This window comes from Schistocerca cancellata, chromosome 1 (genome assembly GCF_023864275.1).
Source record: "Schistocerca cancellata isolate TAMUIC-IGC-003103 chromosome 1, iqSchCanc2.1, whole genome shotgun sequence".
In the NCBI taxonomy this organism is placed as follows: domain Eukaryota; kingdom Metazoa; phylum Arthropoda; class Insecta; order Orthoptera; family Acrididae; genus Schistocerca; species Schistocerca cancellata.
Genome location: NC_064626.1, coordinates 368,071,508 through 368,098,045, shown reverse-complemented (window position 1 = coordinate 368,098,045; position 26,538 = coordinate 368,071,508). Strand labels below are relative to the sequence as shown.

The 26,538-nt window shown below is 41.5% G+C and overlaps 1 protein-coding gene across 1 annotated transcript in view; it reads right to left on the bottom strand.

Annotated features, from left to right (window-relative positions):
• The window catches only part of LOC126174830 (glutathione peroxidase-like), a 130,120-nt gene that overhangs the window by 17,164 nt on the left and 86,418 nt on the right, over positions 1-26,538 (bottom strand). The window contains exons 2-3 of the mRNA XM_049921212.1: positions 4,970-5,155; positions 670-798 (exon numbers count right to left, since the gene is read on the bottom strand). Coding sequence (XP_049777169.1) covers positions 670-798; positions 4,970-5,152 — 312 coding nt within the window. The 5' untranslated portion in view covers positions 5,153-5,155. The remainder of the gene's footprint in view (positions 1-669; positions 799-4,969; positions 5,156-26,538) is intronic.

The window sequence follows — 26,538 nt, the reverse complement described above, 5'->3', positions numbered from 1 at the left end:
GCTACGTTCCGTTTAAGTGGAAAGATAAACTGCGGCAACCTAAGAATATCACATACACGACAGTCACATACTTTAGTCGAGTAAGAGAGAGACTCTCTAAAGCTTCAGGTATTTTGTGCCGTTTCCAGAGAAAAGATTTACGGCCTGTTCTCCTCTGTGGAAAAAAAAGGTTACAATAATGATCCACGTGGATACGTTTCACATTTGCGACTACGTAAAAAAATTTCATTTTTCAACAGGACGGAGCATCATCGCACTGGCACCTGCAGGTGACATAATTTCTTAAAAATGAACTGCCTGAATGATCGATGGAGCATACGGATGTCGCAGTCCACCATTAGCCTGCAAGGTCCCATGCATAAGTAACAATTCACCCCAAGTTTCTGACTTCATTCATGCAGAAGATAAGGTCTTGTCCAATCAGATGAATATTTTTGAAGGACCCTGTACTAGCGAGAATTAGTAAGCGATGCTTTAAAAATGAAGTAGTTAAATAAGCTAAAGGTAGCGGGCAATCATATTTGTAATAGATGAACTTAATAGTATGTGTTCTAATTTGTACTCAAAGAAATAAAGGAAATTTCTTTAATTTTTGTCCCATTAAAAACGTTAATAATTAGTAATCACAAAATAACTATGAAAGCCGAGCTCGGTTCAGCTGTGACTCACCAGACCAAACTGATTACAAGGAAAACCGAGGACCGCGAGGTCATCCCCCATACTGGATTGTAGTGCATTCAGTCCATAGTAATGGGGAGTGAAACCTCAGTAAGTCGCCACGTTGACGACTAGCACCACCTGTTCAAGAATAAAGACAACAACGTTTTTCGAAAACATGCGTATATTAGTCTCATTAAGAAAAAATAATGTTAATGTGGTAGTTAAAGTAAGGCTCGAACAAAACAACAGTTGTGTCTGTGACAATGTCAATCTTTACGTTTAGCGTTACAACTATCAGGTGAATATTTGCACTTTTCTCAGTTAATTATTCAAAACAAATATAAAGAGTTAGCTTTGTTGAGATTATTTGAGATTTTAACTCTTTTCTGAGTCTTATATAGCCTCTAGATGATGACTCCGGCACTGGAAGACGGAACGTTAGGCGAGAAATGTGCCTTGGACCGCGGACTAATGTTCGTAAAGCAAAAATCAGCATGTCTTAGAATTTTTCGTTCAAAGTTTGAACTAAGTTATCCATTGCTTTCTTTATATTTCCGGTCTTCCCTTTTTGTAGACTGGTATCTCGGGTTCTTAACTGGGATTCGGTTTGTCGAAATGTGACATCGCTCCCCAGATTCCCGTACTCATTACGTTTCTTAGTCACTGTATGGTTTTAGCTATGTTCGTCAACCCTCTTAGCTCGTCTTCACCAGTACATCTCGAAAGAGCTCCCACTCAGTGGACAGGACAACAGTGGCTAACCTTTACAAAGGATCCACATTCCACTCCGCATAACATAAACTCTCTGTCTGTGGGACGCTAATATGTAACAGTCCTTGTTTCGTACAGAAACATCGGGAGCACGATCTGGAGTCTTCTGTTGCTCCAGTCACGTGACTGGACTCAGTTCTCCTTTTTCCTTCTTCGCAGAGTTGGTTTGTCTTTTAAGCACTTTAGCCCGCATCTCGTGGTCGTGCGGTAGCGTTCGCGCTTCCCACGCCCGGGTTCCCGGGTTCGATTCCCGGCGGGGTCAGGGATTTTCTCTGCCTCGTGATGGCTGGGTGTTGTGTGCTGTCCTTAGGTTAGTTAGGTTTAAGTAGTTCTAAGTTCTAGGGGACTGATGACCATAGATGTTAAGTCCCATAGTGCTCAGAGCCATTTTTAAGCACTTTTCCTCCGAGCAAAATTTCTGAAGTGACAGTCATTTCTTCCAGTGATGCAATTATTGTTTATTTTCCAATATTGTCCGATTTCAGCTATTATGTCATTTTAAAGTGGTCGAAAGCTTTACATTTGCCCTCCATATCCTGGTAACTGGAAAGCTTGGTGACTTGTCCTCGTTCACGCCCTCGCACGATCTCTGACACTGAAACGGGGTTGCGTGTTTGCACTGCTTACTTTCACTCTATTATCTCGTATGGTGTTCTATTCTGTGCAACACCGTGCGCTCACTAAGCCTACAAAATGGCAATTTAACAGATCTATTGCGCCAGTTCGCGAAATTTACAGAGACCTTTGTACAGATGTCCTGGAATTCTAAGTATGGTACCCTTGTGCAAATATGCCATTATGGGATCATTTGTTGAGAACAATGACTCATTCAGAAGAAACTGCAACATTAATTCAGTGGACATTAGGCAGAATAACGATGTGCACTTGGGTAACGTTTGCTTGAGAGTGATACAGAAAGGCGCGCATGGTACCAAGGAACTCGAGAAATACATTAAAAAAGCGCAACACCGAGAAGAATTTGTACGACATAAACGAAAATTGGTAGGCGTGTTTCTACATCTGACAGACAATGTCTATTCAAATTTTACGCCAGTCGCATAAGAGTGGGGCTAGTGGCGTCACTATGAGGATGCAAAACAGCTTTGCTTTAAATACACCCTTTGACAGTGTTGAGCGTTAGTTACCTTTGAGATCGGACGTGGTTAGTTGACGTCTGTCGGGAATACTTTTCAGGCGACAAAGACGCCATTATCAACATCTCACTGAGTTCGAACGAGGAGCTGGATGTTTTTCCTACGATATTGCAAGAAGGCTTGGCAGGAATGCAGCCACTGTACATGATTGCTGGCAGCAGTAGTGACGACAATATACAGGGCTATTACAAATGACTGAAGCGATTTCATAAATTCACTGTAGCTCCACTCATTGACATATGGTCACGACACACTGCAGATACGTAGAAAAACTCATAAAGTTTTGTTCGGCTGAACCCGCACTTCAGGTTTCTGCCGCCAGAGCGCTCGAGAGCGCAGTGAGACAAAATGGCGACAGGAGCCGAGAAAGCGTATGTCGCGCTTGAAATGCACTCAAATCAGTCAGTCATAACAGTGCAACGACACTTCAGGACGAAGTTCAACAAAGATACACCAACTGCTAACTCCATTCGGCGATGGTATGCGCAGTTTAAAGCTTCTGGATGCCTCTGTAAGGGGAAATCAACGGGTCGGCCTGCAGTGAGCGAAGAAACGGTTGAACGCGTGCGGGCAAGTTTCACGCGTAGTCCGCGCAAGTCGATGAATAAAGCAAGCAGGGAGCTAAACGTACCACAGCCGACGGTTTGGAAAATCTTACGGAAAAGGCTAAAGCAGAAGCCTTACCGTTTACAATTGCTACAAGCCCTGACACCCGATGACAAAGTCATGTCGGTCGTGGTGGAGATCATGATCAGCAATTCATGTCATGGCCTCCACGCTCTCCCGACTTAACCCCATGCGATTTCTTTCTGTGGGGTTACGTGAAAGATTCAGTGTTTAAACCTCATCTACCAAGAAACGTGCCAGAACTGCGAGGTCGCATCAACGATGCTTTCGAACTCATTGACGGGGACATGCTGCGCCGAGTGTGGGAGGAACTTGATCATCGGCTTGATGTCTGCCGAATCACTAAAGGGGCACATATCGAACATTTGCGAATGCCTAAAAAAACTTTTTGAGTTTTTGTATGTGTGTGCAAAGCATTGTGAAAATATCTCAAATAATGAAGTTATTGTAGAGGTGTGAAATCGCTTCAGTCATTTGTAATAACCCTGTAAGGTCGCCAGAAGGCTGGGCCTCGAACGGCCACGTGGTGCTACCGAGAAGGGAGACCATCGTGTTCGGCGTATGGCAGAGGCGCATCGTACTGCCTCTGTAGTAGCAATCGCAGCAGCAGATGGCACCACAATGACAGAACGAACTGTTAAAAATGGGTTACATCAAGGACAGCTCGGAGCCAGAAGCCCTGTTGCGTGCATTCCACTGGCCCCAAAGCACCGCCATTTACGACTTCAGCGGTGTCAAGGGAGGGCAGGGAGGAGGTCTGTTGTGTTTTCTGATGAAAGCTGGTTCTGCCTCAGTGCCAGTGATGGCCGTTTGTTGGTTAGAAGGGATCCAGGTGAGGGCCTGCAACCAAAACGCCCCCGTGCTAGACACACTGGACCTGCACCTGAAGTTATGGGCTGCGCTGTGATTTCGTATGACAGTAGGAGCACTGGCGGGGTTATCCCGACTGTAAATTTGTACGTCCATCTGGTAATTCGACCTGTTGCGCTGCCATTCATGAACAGCGTTCCAGGGGGTGTTTTTCCAACAGGATACCGTTCACCTGTACTCCGTCAATGCAACCCAACATGCTCTACAGAATGTCGACATGCAGCCTTGGCACGGTCAGTCACCAGATCTATCTCCAGTTGAACACATAGGGAACATCATCGGACGACGTCTCTAGCAACCGTCCCTGTACTGACCGACCAAGTGCAGCAGGCATGGAACTCCATCCCATAAACTGAATACGGCATCTGTACAACACAATATATGCACATTTGCATGCTTGAACTCAACGTTCTGATTGTTGCATCGGTTATTAATGTAGCAGCGTTTCACATTTACAATAGCTTATGTCGCACTTATATTAACGTATGATCTTGCTATGCTACCCATTTAAATATATTAGCCGGACAAATTTATTTCATTACTCTACATTAATTATTATTTGGTGTTGCGTTTTTTTCTGTCAGCGTAAGTAAATGAATGTGAAACTTTCTGGCAAATTGAATGAAACTGTGTGGCAGACCGGGACTCGAACCTGGGAGTACTGCTTTTCGCAGGCGGGTCCCGTACCGACTGACCACTTCAGCGTACAGTCCACTGCAGAGTGAAAACACATTCTGGGAAATAAATGTGAACTGGACAACCCTACCCTAGTGCTTTCTTCTGGAGCACAACATGATAATGCTGCACTTATTGCTGAGGCAGATACCTGGCTTAATCGGACTATAGCGAAGGGATTCGTAAGAATAGTGTTAGTGAATGGTGTCGACCTTGCCGCGGAACTTGGAGAGGCTGATGTTGCGCTCGCCCCAGATGTCCTCGGCGGTGTAGTTGTAGATGGAGTCGCCGTCGTTATAATCGTTGGAGCACTCGACGGAGGCGACCCGCTGCACGGCTTTGGCCGCCCCTTCGCCCACTGCCAGCGCCGCCAGAAGCAGCAGCACCGGCCCCATCTTCTGCAACACAAGTGCACACTACCTCAGCGCATGCGCCAAATATGTGATAACATTCACTGAAGAACCAAAACATGAAGACAACAGTCCACGGCGAGGCTCACTGTTGCCTCGTGGTGTTGCTGCCACGTGACGCGTTAAACAAAGTATACAGGGTGGTCCATTGATCGTGACCGGGCCAAATATCTCACGAAATAAGCGTCAAACGAAAAAACTACAAAGAACGAAACTTGTCTAGCTTGAAGGGGGAAACCAGATGGCGCTATGGTTGGCCCGCTAGATGGCGCTGCCACAGGACAAACGGATTTCAACTGCGTTTTTTAAAATAGGAACCCCCATTTTTATTACATATTCGTGTATTACATAAAGAAATATGAATGCTTTAGTTGGATCCCGTTTTTTGCTTTGTGATAGATGGTGCTGTAATAGTCACAAACACATGGCTCACAATTTTAGATGAACAGTTGGTAACAGGTAGGTTTTGGTTCAAATGGCTCTGAGCACTATGGGACTCAACTTCTGAGGTCATTAGTACCCTAGAACTTAGAACTAGTTAAACCTAACTAACCCAAGGACATCACACACATCCATGCCCGATGCAGGATTCGAACCTGCGACCGTAGCGGTCTCGCGGTTCCAGACTGCACCGCCTAGGAACCGCACGGCCACTTCGGCCGGCTACAGGTAGGTTTTTTAAATTAAAATACAGAACATAGGTACGTTTGAACATTTTACTTCGGTTGTTCCAATGTGATACATGTACCTTTGTGAACTTATCATTTCTGAGAACGCATGCTGTTACAGCGTGATTACCTGTAAATACCACATTAATGGAATAAATGTATGTAGTTAATGTTTATAGACAACTGGTCCAAAAGAGGTTCGTGTAATTAAAGTTAAAAAAGATGATTGGCCCTGAAAGACAAAGGAAATGTGGAAACCGTAACAGACAATAAATTGGAAGAAAATTAGAAGTGAAGCGTGACAAGAAGGAAAAAGAGATGAAGAAGAGCGGGATAAGGAGAATATTTGTGTTTCTATAAAAATGGTTCAAATGGCTCTGAGCACTATGGGACTCTACATCTTAGGTCATAAGTCCCCTAGAACTTAGAACTACTTAAACCTAACTAACCTAAGGACATCACACACACCCATGCCCGAGGCAGGATTCGAACCTGCGACCGTAGCAGTCCTGCGGTTCCGGACTGCAGCGCCAGAACCGCTAGACCACCGCGGCCGGCTGTGTTTCTATAGCTGCACAACCTTTTTAAGAGGAACTTGTGGATTTTTTGTTTGGGTTTGTAATTTCTTGATACGGAGAGATATGGAATATCCTGTATTCGCTTAGTATTAACAAACATTTCTAACAGTGTTAAGCGTAGTGACAAAATTATGCGGACCACCTTCTCGTTGTGTGACGTTAAGCCCATCTTTGTGGTTACGGAAGAACACGCTTTCACCCTCAAAGCACAGTACCTCTCAAAAAGAGGGCCTGAGCGCGTCTAGAACTGAAAAACTGTGCAGCATGCTTTAACATGATAATGCAGGACGCCAATGCAGGCGCTGTAAATTATATATAAACTACAACTACCTGAATATGACGCTGAAAAGCCCGCAACACGGATTCAATATTTACAAAATCACTTGTGTCTGGTCATAGACGTCAAGTTGTTTTCTTTATTCTCAACAAATCTTGTAACGTATTTTATTGTTACCAAAAATTCTATATGAAGTATAGAGTTACGTTATGAAGCAATAAGTTTCGTTCAATCACGGCATACCAGCAATTATTGCCAATGTAAGCCGGCCAGTGTGGCCGTGCGGTTCTAAGCGCGTCAGTTTGGAACCGCGTGACCGCTACGGTCGCAGGTTCGAATCCTGCCTCGGGCATGGATGTGTGTGATATCCTTAGGTTAGTTAGGTTTAAGTAGTTCTAAGTTCTAGGGGACTGATGACCTCAGTAGTTAAGTCCCATAGTGCTCAGAGCCATTTGAACCAATTTTTTTTATTGCCAATGTAAATTACGCCATATTTGAGTTTTATTTCATCATTTACTAGAAGAGCCTACCTTATCTCAAACAATTTGTAGCCTGTAATGAATATGTATATAATTCAGAGACTGCTTCTCAAAATGACTACCTATTAAAAATGCGTGATTGGCACATGCATAACATTTCTTTTCTCAGATGGGAGCTTGTCTGCTGGTTGTCACATCAGGCACGTATCCAGCGTATAAGTTATTGGAGGGAAGGAGGGGAGGGAGGGAGGGAGGGAGGGATAGGACTCACATGTTGTTATTGTTTTCTTCCCTCCCCTCTCCCCTAGATATAAATCTGCGTTATCATCACTTTTAATGTGTCACAGATGATTCTGATAGTAACAATAATAATATTGTCTTTAATTAGAATAAAATATATAAAATATTTTAACATGCTAATAATAATAATAATAAAAATAATAATAGTCTGTTTATATTTGTGCTTAGTATTTAGTTATAGCACAGCTTCCGACAAATCGCAGTTCTGAGAAATACAGCATTTGAAAAGTATTCGTCTGAAAATCTGAGACGTACACGTAACATCATAGTGTGCGCTCACCACTGTCAATTTTTCACTTAGCACTACAATGGGAACAAAGGTGTGCAAACTATGGCTATGTAGATGAGAGGAATGCTGTTTCTTTGGTCGTTTCCACCTACAGTCACAAAGTGGGTCCTTCTATTAGTTTTTCCTAGTGGACGGTCTCTGCCTTATTCAACTTCCTGCAGATTGCCGGCTGTACAGGGTGGTCAGGAAAAGTCTGAAAAGCTTGTAAGGGTGTTCCAGGGTTGGTAGCGCTGGGAAATAATTGTTAACAAAAAAAATCCGATACGTTGCGTCGTTTCTGAGTTCATTAGCGCTGAAGTTAGCCAATCAGGCCACTGAGCGTGCAATTCAAGCCGCCCGCCAGATACAATTAGTGTCAGTTCTCATAGCTTAGGCGACAACGCAGGATGCTGCTCAGCCTTTGTCTCGGGCTAGATCCTTACTGTCCTCCTAAGTCCAATTTTTATGTCGCTCTCTTGTTCGGTTTTAGAAAACCAAGCGAAGAACACGTTTGGCGACACCATCTCTAGCGGGCCGCTAGTGCAACTTGTGCAACGGCCTGTTTCGCTAACTTTAATGTTAATTAACTCTGAAACGGCGCAACGTCTCGATTTTTTTTCTTAACAATTATTTTTCACCACAACCTAGCACGCAACACATTTGGAAGCCTTTCAGACTGTCTCTGACCACCCTGCATATATGGACTTGCGAACCTTCGGATTTGTTGCTGACAGCAGGTACGATCAGTGTGTGAATGTGTTTTACCTACCTAGGCCGCAAACCTATCCACGTGGGTAAGCCCTCACGCAAAACAACAGAAAGTATCCTGTGTCAAAACGTGGTGCGTGATTTCTAAGGTTTGGTTGCCATTTTTTGAGACTCTCACTTTTCATACTACTTTACTCTCTGAAATTCAGATGACAAATTTTGGAAGTGTTGTACGTAAAACCATAAAAGCTTTTACTAGAATGTTTTAATGAGTCATAACCGCATGACCTGGTCATTTGTTGCGCTCCTGGATCAGATGAAAGACAATACTGAACACTGAAACTTCCTGGCAGATTAAAACTGTGTGCCGGACCGAGACTCGAACTCTGGACCTTTGCCTTTCGCGGGCAAGTGCTCTACCAACTAAGCTACCCAAGCACGTCTCACGCCCGGCCCTCACAGCTTTACTTCTACCAGTACCTCGTTTCCTACATTCCAAACTTTACAAAGCTCCCCTGCGAGGAGAGCTTCTGTAAAGTTTGGGATGTAGGAGACGAGGTACTGAGCAGGAGAGCTTCTGTAAAGTTTGGAATGTAGGAAACAAGTTTATCACCGCACACGCCGCTACAGAGTGAAAATCTCATTCTGGAATACTGAACTCTGTTGTATTAATCTATCTCCTACATCATCGCATTGTTGATCGCACGTAGTAATTCTCTTCTTTCCAACGAACATGCTGTGGCAGCAGCCAGTTGAGGATTCCATACGCGCCACAGGAGTTTATGTTAAAAAAGTTAGTTACCATTATATAACTTTCATGATAAATTCTGCTCTCGTAAACTGCAATTCTGCGTCGACAGACGAGATCACGAGCCAAGGCCTTCCTGGCCTTTCGGTTACGGCACGGTAAGAGGTAAATACGTTAAGCGCCGAAGGCCTCGCGACAAAACAAGAGTTGTTCTCCGTGACAGGTTCAGTCACAACTGCCTCCTTGACTCAGCCAGTTCCTGGAACTACGGTTCGCTTCCGGTTTGTGAAAAGAGATCGCCGTCCCCTTTGCAGACTGTAGTACGCCGTGCCCTTGCTGTTGCTCTCGTCTTGCGACAGGCGAAGCTTGTCGTACAGACAAGATTTGTTTTTACTATCGTTGACTGAAGGTCAGTGTGAGGTGAAGTAAAGGATTGAAGAAAGAACAAATAAAGGTCATAAAATACAGGAAAGTCACCATATTTCGCCTGCGAACATTGGGAATCACTATCGGGAATCCATGGTGGATTTTATAATAAACAGTTTTCCTTATAAATATATTTTGAGGCTACAGCTGGGGCGATCGTAAAAAAAATTCATTTGTTGAGCGCACATAGGCGCGATAGTTCACTTTTTGAAAAAAAATCAACTCCTGACGAATGTAATTTTTTCCCAAGGTTGTTTCCAACGGAGCGCTGCACACCATTTTGTTGACGGATTCTCGATAGCCGACAATGTTCGTAGTGTGGATGAGTGTGGCAGGTAGCTGATACCCGAGTGTGATACCTAGTGCTACCACGTCGCCTGTTCTTGCTTGGAGCCGGTCGCGGTGGTCTAGCGGTTCTAGGCGCTCAATCCGGAGCCGCGCGGCTGCTGCGGTCGCAGGTTCGAATCCTGCCTCGGGCATGGATGTGTGTGATGTCCTTAGGTTAGTTAGGTTTAAGTAGTTCTAGGGGACTGATGACCATAGATGTTAAGTCCCATAGTGCTCAGAGCCATTTGAACCATTTGTTCTTGCTTGGAAACTTGGACGGAGCCATCTGTTTTAATTATTCCAAAGACAAATTATTTTTAGGCTGACCCCGCAGCGCCCAGCTGATGATTATGCTTGACATTTGTCTGGATGGAGAGTAGGGGAGGGGTAGGAGGGGGAAAGAGAAAAGGAGGGGGCCCACCTCGTCAGGGTGATGTAAATACTTTGGCCGTAAATGATTGCAGGATTGTACAGAGGCTGCGACATGGACATTAGCTTCCTTAATAATCCTCACTTGCTTTGTGTTTTACGATGAAAAGTTGATTAGTTTTACTTGCCTGTCACATGGAAAGAATCAACGAAGCAAGATACAGTCATTATTGGTTGAGCCCCATTTGGATGGGAAAAAGGTCATTCGAGCTATGGGCTGTATTCTGTTTAAGGAATCGTTCTGACGCTCGCCTTAAGTTATTTATGAAAGCCACGGAAACAACAGAGTGTCTCAAAAGCTAAGCTACGACTTCAGTGTGTTATAGCACCCAATCTAACTAAGATATTCACACCGTGTTTGGCTTACGTGACAGACAAACTCACGAAGTTTTGTTTGTGCGTGTTCCAGGTTGTCGTGACTGAAGCATAATGACAATGGTGTAAGAAAAGGCTCAGAGTGTGGAATGGTTATTCAGGCCGAATCTGACACGCAGGTTGGTGATACAGGATATCTGTGCAGACAGAAATCGTTGATGTGAAGCATCATACTGAACGACCTGGAAAAAGTGAAGGCGACACAGAATGGATACGGTTTGCTTTTCAACGCCCACCGTAGAACGCTGTTCGGAGGGTTTCAGAGAAACCCCTAGGGCGACTATGCAATGTGTCCTTCGGAAACATTTACATATGTATCCGTACCGACTGGAACTGTTGCACGCAGTGAAACCGAACGGCAGGCCATAAGATATGAAATTCGTTGTGGGTGTGGAAGTTCTTCACTGTTTAGAGGCCGGCCTTGGTGGCCCAGCGGTTCTAGGCGCTACAGTCTGGACCCACGCGACCGCTACGGTCGCAGGTGCGAATCCTGCCTCGGGCATGGATGTGTGTGATGTCCTTAGGTTAGTTGGGTTTAAGTAGTTCTAAGTTCTGGGGAACTGTTGACCTCAGAAGTTAAGTCCCATAGTGCTCAGAGCTATTTGAACCATTTGAATTGTTTAGAGGAAGAGGGAATTTCCTAAAGAACCTAGCGTTTTCTGACGAAGCAACATTCCACGTGTATGGTAAGGCAAACAAGCACAATGTTCGCATCTGGGACACAACCAAATCACTTATTGTGACGGAAGAGATACACAATTGATGCGGATACATTGCGATGAGTATGGATAGAGCTTGAGTATAGAATGGATGTTGTGTGTGTCTCCAAAGGAGCACATGCTGGAGTTGACTGAATGGCATAACAACTTTGTGAGTTAGGGCATCACATAAGCCAGGCATGGTGTGAATATAATTAGTTTGGATGCAGTAATACTTTAAAGTTGTGTCGTACCTTTTGAGAGAACCTGAATTCGTAACGGTAGATGGACGGAAATTCCGTACCCTGTTCCTTCTGAATATAGGTCTGGTGTCACACCTGTGAGTAGTAGGCTACTTTACTTCGGCGTTCTGTCGAAAGCTGCGCTAAATACAGGGTGTTTATAAATGAATATCGGGGTTTTAACGCTTTGTAATATTTATTACATTAAACTAAAATAATTGTTCAATGTGAGCACTGGCATAGCGAAGTACGCGATTGGTTGAACTTCACTGTACCCAAGCGCTGGGTAGGCCGCAAGGTGCCCAATGACAGGGCTTGCTTTGCGTGCCCTCCACGCTCACCCGGCCTAGCGCCATGCGATTTTTGCCTTTGGGGCTTCATCAAGGATCATGTGTACGTGCCTCCGCTACCAGCAGATCTCCCTGAATTAAGAAACCGGATTGAAGCAGCTGTTGCTACAATCACTGAAGACACACTCATCAACGTTTGGGAAGAACTCGGCTATAGACTTGATGTGTGCCGTGTGACAAATGGTGCTCACATTGAACATTTATAAGGTTCTTGGTAAAACTGTTTGAGTTGCTCTTTCATTTGACATATCAGTTATAATTTTAAGTTTAATATGATAAATATTATAAGCGATAAAACACCGATATTCATTTATAAACACGCTGTATATACACTCAGCCTGAATGGAAGTTTTGCACTGTTTGACAAAGTATTTGCCGTAGCACTCATAAAGAAGCAAGGGACGAGCTTAAAGACCTTTGGACAGTGTGGTCATTAGAGCATGAGCAGTTGCACAGTTGGAAGAGACGCGGGAAAGGCGTCTGAACTTACTTATCATAACCGTGGAACACACAAATCATGGTGAGAGGACAGGGATATGAACTCCGCTACTGCGGATTATGAATCAGTTGTCCGCTAAGCTCAGAACGAACGATTTAAGATCGCGTGGTTAGCTTCTAGTGTTAAAATCGCAGTATTCGTGATGCATAATCCTGTACCCTGTGTACCAGAATCGAGTTGGCAGTACATCCCGCTTATCCTATGGTTAGTTTTGGACTTTCGTCAGTTTGGGTACACAGTTTCTCGAGGGCTAACACCTAGCACATTTTATTGAAAGGCGTCGACTAGAATATCGGAAACAAAGCTTTTATTTTACTTGGCATATCTCTGAAATAGTAGGACGAGAAAAGTGAAAGGAGTGATTAGAAGTCGCCAAAAATTAACGTCAGCGACTATTAATTGTTTTAGTAAGAACTTCATGCCTAGCACTGTGGGATGTCAGTGTGAAGTGGGCGGCTGATTGTAGTTTCGACAACACCGATGTAACCTGTAAGTAGATGATCAGCAGAAGATACCCTGATATTCCGTTTTATCTAATCGATAGAAAAGAAATGTAGTTCACTGCGTCCCTCCAATTTATTTCGGTACTACTTATTTTTCACAGCGTGGATTTCATTAGCAGCGGGGACGACACAGTCTTAGGTTCGGAAAATTTCTACAGCATTTTTAATCAACGCATACTAAAACAAAATTATGGTAGTAATTGTTTAAGTGTCTATCCTGACTGATGCAAAATCAGCTAAGTGACTAAGGCGCGTGTGTAGCGGTGTTGGGCTCTGATGAGTGAAGTGATTCATCATATTTTATTCTACACTCACGGCAGCTTAGCGCCAGCATCGTCTCGTATTGCACGAGCAGAACAGCAGTTGGAGGATGACAGAAGAAGTGTTAGTGTCTAGCGTCCCGTTGACCTATAAGTCATTATTGATTGAGAACTTAGTTGTAAATGGCTGGGGGAAGCAATTTGTCGCCAGAGGAACCATCCAAGTATTTGCCTGAAGTGATTTAGAGAAGTCACGGACAATATAAATCTGGACTGCGAATCCCGTGTGTCAACCAATGCGCCACATTTTTCGATTGTAACAGCCGACTTGCTACTAAAATTCCTATGGAAGAAATATTTCAAAATAATTTCGTAACAACAATACACAATACTATAACAGATGACAAGAAAAGTATGACGGGTATTAAAAGAAGAATTGCAATGACTAAACAATCCTTCAGAAGTAAGAGTAATTTTGCTAACAAGTAGAGGGACAAGGAAAAAACATTAATCAAGACATGTATGTTGAGCATTGGTTGTGATGGGCGGACTATGGAGAGACAAGAAGAGACAAAATTAGAAGCAATAAAGCAGTGGATATGGAAAAGAATCACAAAAACATCCTGGACTAAAAGAAAGTCTAATGAACACATTCTAAAAGACAGTAAAGAGAAAAGGACATTGATACACAGAAGAATTGGTACGAAGAAGAAAACTGGGGAAACAAAGAGACAGGGCCAGAATATCCATAATGCGAAGTGTTGTCAGTGGAATGAACTGAAGCAACTAAAACAAAATGGTAAAAATTGCGAGGGTCAGAGAAGGATGGATACAACAAGGCGTCGCCTGTAGTGTTGAGTGATGAATAAGCCTCTGCGTCAAATGTGCGAACTGTGCGCAGTATTACACGCACGTAAAATTATTCTACACTACTTCGGGAAGTATTTCTATTCCTTGCAGACATATTTCTCTATCTCGCCTCGAAGATTATGAAAACAAACAATAGACGATAACATCGGCAGCCGCTTATAATAGGAGAGAAAATCACTGTACAGAGCAGTAACTATGTTACAGGTGTCGCCACAAAGACTTTGCTTATCTGACTAGATGAGGAAAAACTGAACGAGCAATAAAATATTTCCTGGAAGTATGTTCGCAACAACACGAGTTGAAAACTTCACTTGCCTGATTAGACGAAGAACTGAACGAGTAATATAGTATTTCCTAGAAGTTATGTTACATAGGTATATGTCCCGGCTACACTATGCATACTGAAAGCAAACTCCAACGACAAAATTTGTAGTTTGTTCAGGGACATTTTCTGAGTATCTAATGTAAGGGGCTGGTGGTCTCCGGTGGCTTACTAACGAGTAATAATGTAATCACAATTAATCATGATTTATACAGCTTGTTACCCTTATTACTCATTTTTGCGTTAAAATACCTTCGCGACAGTGAAAAAGCCTGAAACATACCATCATTCCAATATGGAAGTAGTCGGTCTGTCGTAGGTGCCTATGTACAGATGCAACAGCATAATTCGCAGTGCCGCTCTTCCATTGCATTAGGTGACCCAACACATTTTCATGTCGGCTAACTCTTCATCAGTAAACCGATTCATACTGCTGTGTATCACTGCTAACGTACAACGCTGCCAGAAAAACAAACCAAATACATAATCGGAAAGTGCTGAATGCAATCTTGAGAGTAAGTGAGCAATATGTTGTCAACAGCAACTACTGTTAGTAAATGGAGCAAGACTGTTTCCAAATAAGATAAACATCGCACTTTTGCGCATATATTTGCAGTGGAGTACAGGTACAAAGACAAATGGGTGTAAGAAATAAAAAATGCAATCATTCTATAACGAGTCATAAAAGGCTACGGATCACTTGCACCAAAATAGTTAGAAATTATCCCTCAGCACCGTTCAGAATTTTCTAGGCCGAGTTAGGGTTTACCCTGTACATTCGACGTAAGGACGATAATAATTACATGACATGTGCTATGTGGAACAAACTTTACGTGTTTAAATTTGAAAGTACAATGAACATTGTAGAAACAATGTTCGTTGAAACCCACAGTACGTAAGGGCCGTGATTGCCAAACGTTTCATTTGATGAACTAAGACTCTTGGTATGTTTATTTTGAAGGTTAATAAAACTTTTAAAATGAAAAAAACTTCTCACGCAATAACTAGTAACACAGGAATCATAACAAAGTTTTAAAAAATTACTGTCGTCAAAATGTCCAAAAGAGAAACGCCATATTATTAATAGTTTTTCGTGGAGCGCGTATTCATTTCCCGTGGACCACCAATGTTATGCGGAACGGTTTGGGAAACCTCGCACTAGCCACACATTTTTGACAAGTTCTTGACTTTTCCTGTAGGGCACATCGTGAATGCGCTCGCTTGAGGTTTGCTGCTCCCAATGCAGCTGTCTGTCCATATTTCGAAGACTAAAATTAATAACATTCTACAGGTAACAAACAACGGGAAAACGTTATCTAAACCTACGATCCAAGGCGTGTAATTTTATTTGACTACCACTGTAAATATCTACAATACTTGCTGTGGTAGCTTCCACACGTTAAAAATCTATGAGCTGCACAGCAGTGCTTTCCTGTCCTTAATGATTAGTTCATAATAATTAATTTTGAAATAATTTCATTTTTTACCTTACGTCGTTCTTACTCTGACTCACAAGCGAACAGGCAACCTTTCCCAGCCGATCCTAAGTGGCGTTGTGAGACAATCTTGACAATACCTGCTTTAAAGTTAGCCGTTGTAAAATTCTACCGGTATTTCCTTTTGTCCTTTCATTCTGCAATATTTACTTCACGGAGTTTTGTAGTCGTTGGCCTATGCCTCTCAGTAGGAATATCTCTGGAGAAGGCATAGCGTTTTGAGAATGTCACCAACAGTAAACATTAATTGTCACGTGATTCACGTATAACGTCACAAGTTTATATTTTGTGCTAAGAGTGAAACCTCAACTGTACTCTAATTTATCCTGTTTTTAAACAAGTAATAGCAATCGTGAATAGTTGTTGCTGCTACGGATGAAATCGGAATACGTTACAGGAGGAAAGGCTGCCTCTCATGGGTAAGTACTACAAATACGTAATTATATTTTTATACTAGTAGGAGGTACTTTATTTGTTTAAAAATATCGAGACGGCGTAATTAATGTTGTAGGGCTAATTTATGTCACTGTATTGCTATATATTTATGACAAGTTCTAGATGAAATCGGTAGTGAGGGAGTGTGCTGCCATTCAGTCCGCTGAATACATACAAACTTTGAGAAATGTTAACCTGTAGATAAGGGTTTAACTATCATATATAAATCTTATCTCCAGATTATGCAGATTTCCAAAGTGATATTCTTGTTTGTAGTTGTTACAACGGTAAACTGTAGCTCTAACTTCTATGATGTGTGTAATGAAAACGTTCGCTAAATATTTTAGTTTTTCTAACGATGAACAAAGATTAAGCGCTTGGCACCATAAAGTGAAAGAGGAGGGATTCCATCGCAAAAAATTTCTTGGTTTGATAAATCGCTAATTTCCTGCATGTCATAGTTCCAAATTCGATGTTTCTCTTGACGCTTTCACTTTGGCACACAAGGATGCCATTTCTCAGAACCGCCGCAGTGTAATTTATTAACACAGAGACTTGGTATTAATCGCGCAAACAGTTGACACCCTTTGCGGTCGCTTCCATCAGCCACCGCGGTGAGTGTCAACTTTGTTTGCGCTTGCAATAAATAATTAAGCGCCGCGCAAACCGTAAACAAAAAAAGAAGAAAGTGGCGCGGTTCTGCCTTCTTTTTCTACACCAAAAATATTAGCGACATGTGACCCTTGACGAAAACAAGCGAAATTCCCTTCTCTATAAGTTGACGATTTGCGTGGTGGCTGCTTAACTGACAGTTCCCTCGGATCGAAAATCACCTAATTTGTTTACTTATTCATGCTCGAGAGTCTTACCTACGATTTATGTATTACTTATCGACAGTAATGAAAAGTTAAAGTAGATAAATTTACGACTTACGACACTATGAATCGAATGTCAAAAACTGATTTTTGGAATATGTTTGCACATTGCATTTATTAAACACAGCATAGCAGTAATGTTAACAAAGTGTAATTAAATGTGTCTGAAAGAATTGTCAAAATGACGTTCGCTAAAGATCAGTGTCATCCGTGTTTGATTCGAGATCATTATCATCATCATTATCACAGCTTGAGGGCGTGGTATTGCTGGTAACTTAATCGACGACCATTTCCATTATTCCTTATCGTGTCCAATATTCTTGCTCCAGCTGCTGCACTTACCTGCAGTAACATTGCCAGTCCTAGGCAGTAACTCAGAGGAAAGCAGTATCAACAAGATTCTGCTATTTTTCTTCGACATGTCGCCAGTGACATTCTTTTTCGCGAAGTTGTGTTTTATTTTGGCCCACGCCAGTTCTGTCGGAATAAGATCGCTGTTGTAGTGCTGTAAACGGACTGCTTTGTGGTCTCTGCTCTGGGCGATTTTATCCGCGACGTACACATTTACGGCTGATTTGTCTTCTTGTATTCTAGATAATAGTTCGGCCCTTCTCATTGAGTAGTTGCAGTTTATTTGCCCGTCTCGCAACCACTCTAACATCGCAATCCTGAAATCACATTTATTAGTCATTCTGTCGAACTTCCTGCTGTGGTGTGGCGCAATATCCACAGAATCACAGAATTGGGTGGAATATTACGAACTACCGTGTCTGCACTCCCACGTCGACGTCCGTTAGTTTAATACACTTCAAGAAATTCGCGACTTAGTAGAAACAGTTTCTTGCATGAAACTTCCTGTCAAATTAAAACTGTATGACAAACCGGGTTTCTAGGTTCGAGTTCATAGTTTCAATTTGCCAGAAAAGTTAAAATCAGCACGCACTCTGCTGCTGGCTCAAAATTCGTTCTAGTTTCTTGCATTTTCCTGTAAGTACTTGCCGAATTTGTCATTTCGTGGAAGTTTTTCTCAAACTTGCGGAAGCTGTGTGTGTTCAGAACCGATGCGAAAATATCAGTATCGAAAAGGAGAATGATACAAAGACAAATGGGCCAAAAAAAATTGTACCATTGGAATCCATGATCACATGTAATTGGCACCATCAGTCAAGGAAATGCGAAATGAGTTTACCAGTAAATTTGTTTCAGAAGTAGAGAAAGTAGAATGGCAGTACAGAAGTTTTTACATTTTAGCTGATTATTTAATGTTACGGCAAACATTAATGCTTTACATTTTTGATAAAAGTATAAATACTACTTGCATCGAAGAGTCTCTTTGTGTCATATTACGATTATCTTTGTTTCCTAAGGAAAAGAAATAATGGTTGGTAGAAAACTGCCGTGGCACTGAAAAGTTCAGCTAGGGACGTGAGACAGGCGATAAATTCATTAGATGCTTGCATCAACTGGGAGCGGAGTGATGAAGCACAGCCTTTTATTACTTTTTATTAAAATGGGGAAGCACAAAAAATATCTTTGAAAGTAAACAAGTTCGAATGTGTGTTTATTGTGCTGATTAAAATAGAAATATACGAAAGACCTGATCATTTTTATTACTTACGTTCATGGTATCTGTAATTATATGGCTGATTCGTCACAGTTAACGTTAGATATTTTTGTTGATAGATAAAAATGATTTATCCGGGATCACTCTATCTACCGCTTAACAAACTGCAGAACACAGCACATTTTATCAAGTTGCCTATTTGGCAGGTGGTATGTGTATTTCACATTTCAATAATAATGTTTTATTGACGTTATCTTCCTTAGATATTCTTCAATAAAATCCTTTAACTGCTTAGCATATCCCAATGCAGATATCAGCAACTATATGAGATATTGCAGCTACTTAAATGGCAAACAATCATTAATATGTTTCTCCAGTTCCTAAGAAACATAGTGTTAATGTTACTCTTTCTTCGTGTTAGGCTGGTCACTGGTAATCAGCATTCTATTGTGAAATTTCCTCGACTGTAATTAGAAGCCAGCAGAAAATTTCAATCGACTAATGCACGAAGTTTTGAAATAATGATACGGAAAGCTGGAGCTGTAATTAAGTGTTACGTGCACTGTCTCTAAGCATTTCACGCGAACTGCAAATCCAGACGCCGACATTCTTCTTTTTCTACGCTCTTTTGCGTAATTAGTCAAAAACAGTGCTCCCTCCAGGCAAAATAAACCTATCTGAATATCAAAGTTTTACATCGTGAGTGTAGCCACAGTATAACAGTTACAGTCAGGATTCTGCTCACTTTTGTTATACTCTGCGACAGCGGCGCCCCAGGCGGCCAGCAATCTATACTTAAGAATTCGGTATCAGATGAGTGCGAATAGTATAGTCTTTATTGACTTGTAACACAGTTTTTTTAACAGAGAGCGTATGTTGTCATAAAAAGACAATAATTAAAAAATGATACTACATCTGCCTAAGGGCCCAGGGAGGTATGAAACGGTATATTACAGAACAGCTTATTTACGATTCTCGTGTAACCTACAGATATTTATTGAAGAATTTCGTTTTCTTGTAAGATACAATAAATGGCTATTAAACAGCAGAAAACTTGACATTTGCAGGAAAACATCGTATGCCTACTCAAAACGTGAAGTTCTGCTCTCTACGCTTCCACCACAATCAGTGAATGAGTATGGAACGCATTACCTACATCATTTCACGTACCAAATAAGCCACCACATCTGTAGATAAAAGGAAAAGAACACAGACGAAATAATAAAACGTCAAAAGCAATAAAGCTGTTTTTCAGCACAAAAAAAACAATTCCTCTATTGTTGCTATTGGGCCACAAACGGCAAGTATCTTTAACACATTCGCCTTTCAAACAAAGTAGTTACATTTACAAAAATATTGGTGCGTTGGAAAGCAGAGTGAAGTGTAAGAAGTTATAAGTCATTAGACTCCATACAAAATTGTTGCGTGTCAAGAAAAGTAGCCGTTCTATATTCTCCTGATTTCAACGATATAAGCTGCAATTATAAACATATTCGAATGCATTTCTTCGCCAATAGGCTATGTTGTAGCTTATGGCACTGAATCAATGAGATTCGTCTGTTTTTACATTTATTTCACAATCATTTAGGTCTATCGATAATTTACTAATGCTTGGAACGGAAAAATATAACAACTATTTCGTTAATTAAGTAGAAAAATATTAAAAGCGAACGTTAATCGTACGGATTCTTTCTCGTCGCTAGGGGCGCTGGTGTCGTTCCGACTTTCAGGAGGTACAATTTTCACACCAGTGAGTGTCGCGGCTTTATTTCTTAGTCTAGTTGGTGTAACTATATAGTGTTGTGTCCTGTGTGCCAATTATTAATGCCAAAAAGCAAAAAAGGAACGTTGATAGACTATGCCGGTTATCTGGTGTCCGCTTCCATTCTATTACGCGTATCAGAATGCTCGTACTGTATAACCTACGCGGGAGATATTACAATTTTTGAAGGTATTTATCGTTTACTGGGAGTACAGATGGCCTGTTATCACTTTCATTATTTAGAGACTCAACGCCTTTTTTAAACATTCAAAAACTTAATAAGTAATTAACAACAACATTATATACAACGTGTCGGTGATTTGCCAAATACAACGGTATGTGTGACCAAGTGCACAATCTGAAGTACAGTACAACAAAAACAACTAGCAAAATATTTTTATAGCTACCTTTCCTTCATCACAAAACGAAACAAAAAATAATCTTATAGAAAATGATGTACGTGTAGTTTTCTGTAGTCTGTCAAAAATAGCTCCTAGAAATAGGAAGGTTTATGCTTCGGTACGTTAACAGAAAATCTTTTGCACTTAGTGTCTGTTCTGTAGTTCCGAAGGTCCTCAAAACAGATCGACTCTACTTAACGGCAATCCGTTTTCAAGAAATTACTTACTTTTTAATTCTTTGTAAAAAAAATTCGAAATGCGTTCATATTGATGTTTCGCCGATCAGCATTTTTTACTAATTTCTTCGCCCTGTTGGGGAAAAATGGAAACTACTACAACAGAAAACGACTTATCTTTCGAAAATTATGCCCAGAAATATACATAAATCGCCCCCATGAAACTGCTTTCGTCGTTTCTCTGCCTACCTGCTGATATGTAAATATTTTGGTCAGCTGATATGACAGCTCTCTCTCGCCACTTGTAGAACTTCGTCCAAAACGATTTGTGTAATTCGAGATAAACAGGGAGTTCGCGAGCGCGTGTGCGTGCGTGAGTGTCTGCCAGCACGCAGTATGAAACCTCTGGTGACGCAGCTTCAGTTGTGTTTGATATGAGCAACGGACACCCACAGAAAGCGAGCAATAAATGAGTCTGTAGCGCCAATGTCATAGCGAGCGTGATGGTACAATATCACAAACTCAGTTAGTTGAAGAAGTCTTCTTCAAACTCCAATCCAGTTATGTTTATCTGTCTGGACTGTCTCTCCTTCGGACAGTTCTGGGCAATTTCCCAATGGATCCTGCAGAGTATTATCTTGCCTAGATCAGTAAGAGATTCTTCTCTATAAGGAATATGTTATCAAAGGATTGCACAGGATTGGATACGCCTTTATCGTGTCATAAATAAAGACGCATAATACTATGCACAGACGCCGTAAGGCAGTTATTGAATCACTGGTACACTAGGGAATGTTCTGGCCTGCATGTCACTTGGAAGAGCGTGTCTGGGCGGACTCCAGGAGTCCGAGTTTATCGTAGCACAATGATCCGACGGGTCGGACAGTTCAAGGAGCATAGATAGCGGGGAGCGCCGCGTGTGAGACATGGTTGGATATCGCTTCACTCTTTTGTCGCTCACAAAACTCGCAGCCATTTACGGATGGCAGGCCTCAGTACGCAAATCTTTGCAAATCACTTAGAAGTACATTACTATAAATGTGAGTCGAATTTCTTGTTCGACGTGGCAATGATGGACTGTTTCTTAGATTATTAATTCAATAATATTTCCGATTTAGTCGCGTTTCACCTCGCGTAACATTTGTCCAGTAGTCATTCTGGAAAATCTGCAAAATATTTATCTGTGGTTGCGATAACTTCATGGACTCAGGGCGTCTTCCAAGAACACATTTCTTCAGATGTGCAAAAAGATGGGAGGCGAAACATCTTTGTGGGAACTCATATTGACTAATGAAAATTTTCGCAGTGCAGGACTCGTCTCACATATTTTTAACACGTTTTTATTAGGTCCTTTCTTCTCCGTTTGTCTGTTTATGAATTTTGCAATTAATTTTAAACTAATTTCGCCATAAAATAGAGTCTCGAAACTTTTAGCATAGCTCAGAGCTGGATGACAATGCAATAAGAACTCACTTTCTTGTCTGGTGAGGGCTCAGCATACTTTGTGTACCACTGCTACTTCCCTCTTTCCCTGTCTCAGTCGCGAATTATTCGTAGTAAGAACGACTGCTTCGCGAATGTCTCGCAGTAAGAACGATTGCTTATGAGCACCTGTGTAAGGTCGAGGGTGTTTCTTTTTTACCTTCAGCTCTTTTCGAGAGATACACGTGAAGGAACCAATATACTGTTGGCTCAGCTATGCCTGTTGTAACCTGAACAAATTGTTCGAAATCGATTGAAAAATTTCATACACACAAAACCTAAAAGGAGAAAATTATTATTTAAATATTTTTTAACATAACACGTTTTGAAAAGGAATTAAAAACTATAAAATAAATTGTTTTAGTCCCGTACTCATTTCTAACACAATACAATTAGTCCTGAAAATGTGAGCTTGTGAATTTTTAATAGCTACGAAAAAAATTGTAAAATTTAAAACTAAAAGCGCGGGGTGCATGCATTAGGTAATAGTTAGGCGTGTAGAGAGTAGCTGTCGTTGAGAAAAGTCACTCAGCAGTCTGTATTATTTGCAGCGCTATAAAATTGTTAGTGACTTAAGTGACCTGTTCATGCGCATCAGTTATCTGTTGCATGCGCTCCAAGTTTTTTTATTTCCAACTTTACAAGTATTGTCCTAGTTGTTAAAAACATACAATAGCAAATTTTCAGGACTATCTGTATAGGGTCAGTAATCTGTATGAGGCTGGGAGAAATTATTTTATAGTTTTTAGTGCGCTTTAAAAATCTGTTATATTAAAAAGTTTATTTAAATAATTATTTTCCATTCAGTCGATCCAGATTACCTGTACATTATTCGCAGTTATTGTTTTGCCATTTGCAAGATAGTTACACTGACGGAAATGGAAAATGATTACCATGAACAACTTGAACAAACGCTACCAAACTGATGCTCTCAAATTTCCATGGTTCTGGGATGTGCCGATGAAAATCTCATCCTCATGCGAGCTTGTTGTCAGTACAGAACAGAGCCATTCCCACGGATGAAGAATGGTGTGAATACACGATGGTAATTGCGTGTATCTAAAGTTACTGGAACTTTTGAAGTAGAAATCGCAATACAGCCTGCCCACAGGACATGCGCGTGCAGTTTATTGCTTTCTTTCGGATTTGGTGGAAGGTGAATCATTGCCATGAGGAACATGGGGACATCATACTAACCCTAGTTCAGTGCCTGCATAACGAGCGGTGACGAGATAAGCTTTGAACAAGAGTGGTGCAGTGACATTTGTCACAGGTCCTTCCAGGAGGAGGACTTGGCGAGGAGGTAGTAGGCTTGTTCAACGGACACTGACAAATAGGCTGATGACAACAGCTGAAATCCGGCTGAAGTTATAGGCAGAGTGTCCCGTGAACCATGCCCGCCCCAATAGCTGCATGGTCAGCGTGGGCCCGGGTTCGATTCCCGGCTGGGTCGGCGATTTTCTCCGCTCAGGGACTGGGTGTTGTGTTGTCTTCATCATCATTTCATCCCCATCCGGCGCGCAGGTCTCCCAATGTGGCATCGAATGTAATTAGACCTGCACCAAGGCGGTCAGACCTGCCCTGTAAGGGGCCTCTAGGCCAATGACGCCAAACGCTCATTTACATTACCATGAACCGTCGGGAACAGAGTACTGGAAGATAGATTGAGATTTCTGGTTGGCATGCGGCGTCTACCGTTGACGTCATACTTCTGCAAGATATTGCAAGACCCTACAATGTAGTCCACACCACGAACGCCTTGAGGAATGTACGGACCCTTGACTGGCCTGCCAGATCCCCTGATTTGTCGTTCACCAAGTACGTGCTGTATATTTTCATGCAAGCCACTAGCCAGGAATCTTAATGAACTGATATGCATGTGTTTCAGGCATTGCAACAAATTCCTCTTGAGGATATTCGGAGGCTGTTTGATTGCATGCAACAACTAATATAAGAGTGATTTCGTGTTACTAGGGTCACACTTTGAGGTGTGCATGTTATTTTGGTCACTTTATATCTTCAGTAAATTGTCTTCCTTACGTAAATATTGATATGTGTAGCTCACACAGAGCCGGCCGCGGTGGTCTAGCGGTTCTGGCGCTGCAGTCCGCAACCGCGGGACTGCTACGGTCGCAGGTTCGAATTCTGTCTCGGGCATGGGTGTGTGTGATGTCCTTAGGTTAGTTAGGTTTAAGTAGTTCTAAGTTCTAGGGGACTTATGACCTAAGATGTTGAGTCCCATAGTGCTCAGAGCCATTTGAACCATTTTTTTTTGAAGCTCACACAGAGCAGAACCATGTAGCTGCGTAATCTTTCACAGGTGCTACAATATCCTTGTGTTGCTTCACCGGCGCTGCCTGAGAACGATAACAAAGTTACCGATTGGTGGAATTGGATTGTGAGTACTTTTGATGCAATTATAGAGAGAGAAGCTAAGGCGATTATTTGTGAGTTTTTTCGGGAATGTTGAGAAATTGAGATAAGCGTGCAAGCACGTAGCATTGTTTTGTGTTATTAAGATTGTGGGAACGAAGCTCAGATAGTAGGATTGTTATATGGATTGCTCTGATCGGAAGACGAGATTCCCCTTGCTTAAAGTTATTTATTAAGTCATGTTATGTATATACTATTGTGAACATTCATTTGATTTTTGAGGCATTACTTTTGAACACAGAGTTTCTTGTGAATTTTGTCAGAAGTCATTTATTAGCAGTTAAAATTTCCACACTTCATTCAGGTTAGTATATAAGTACGCAGATTGCACTTTCTTGCACGGAATTTTTCGTCGTAGTTTTTTGATGTTGCTTTGCTGCTGTATGTTGTGAGCTGCTTTAGAGAAGTCTGCAAAAATGTTTGTCAAGACACAAGGGAAGTTAAAATACAGTTTAGGTCCACGATTTTTTTTTAAAGTTCAGTTGCGTATTTATGTCAGAAGTCAGGTTACATTCAGGGTAGCATCGCATTTTTATAGAAACATTTAGCTTCAATTTGTAGTGTTGAACAAATCATATTAAGTCTTCGTACAATTCATTATAGTCAGAGTTTTGCACAGGGCACGAGTTTAAGTTACGAATTAGTTTGTCCAGAATTTTCTTTTTCTCTCTCTTTTTGTTTTTTTTTTTTTTTTAAAAAATTTTGGTTGACAGTTCTAAGAAGATTCATTCAGACAGAGAGAAGCAGAAAAGCAGTTAAGTTACAACACGTGAAACTCGTGATTACGGATATCGGTTCCGAACGGAATTAAACATTTAATACCCATTACGTGATGAATACTTTCACAAAGTTTGGTAAACACTGAACCGATGCTTCGTGGTTCGCACCTACTGTTTCAATTTTTTTTAAAAGAAAATATATTCTCAATTCCAAATAACACTGGGCATAAAATTTCTAGCAGATGAAACCGACTTCGCCTTAATTGGACCACGAGTTTCATCTACTTCTCTTATTGTTGCTTCTTTCACAGATTGAAGCTGTGAACCCAAAATCTCGGCCACTGTAGCAAATCAGCGTGCAAAATCAATTTGATTCTTTTTAAAACTGTAAATACTGCAGAGTGTTTTTGCGTTTCCTTGTATTCAGCATTCAACAAATGCGGCATCACTAAATGCGGCATCAATCTTTCACAAACCTTTATCAAAGATAATTATTCACGTGCAATGTTGTGTACTCTTTCCTCAGTTACCGGCAATAGCTATTCTTTACACCTTTAATTTTCGATCCTTCAGTAACATATTGTGCACTTTGTGGTGTTTTCTTTTGTAACTGCAGTTTTAGGAGGTTCTTTATCGGTATCGTTTTCAAGAACAGTACGGTTGTATTTCAATACACCCGCCTATTTCGTAAATAGAGAAGG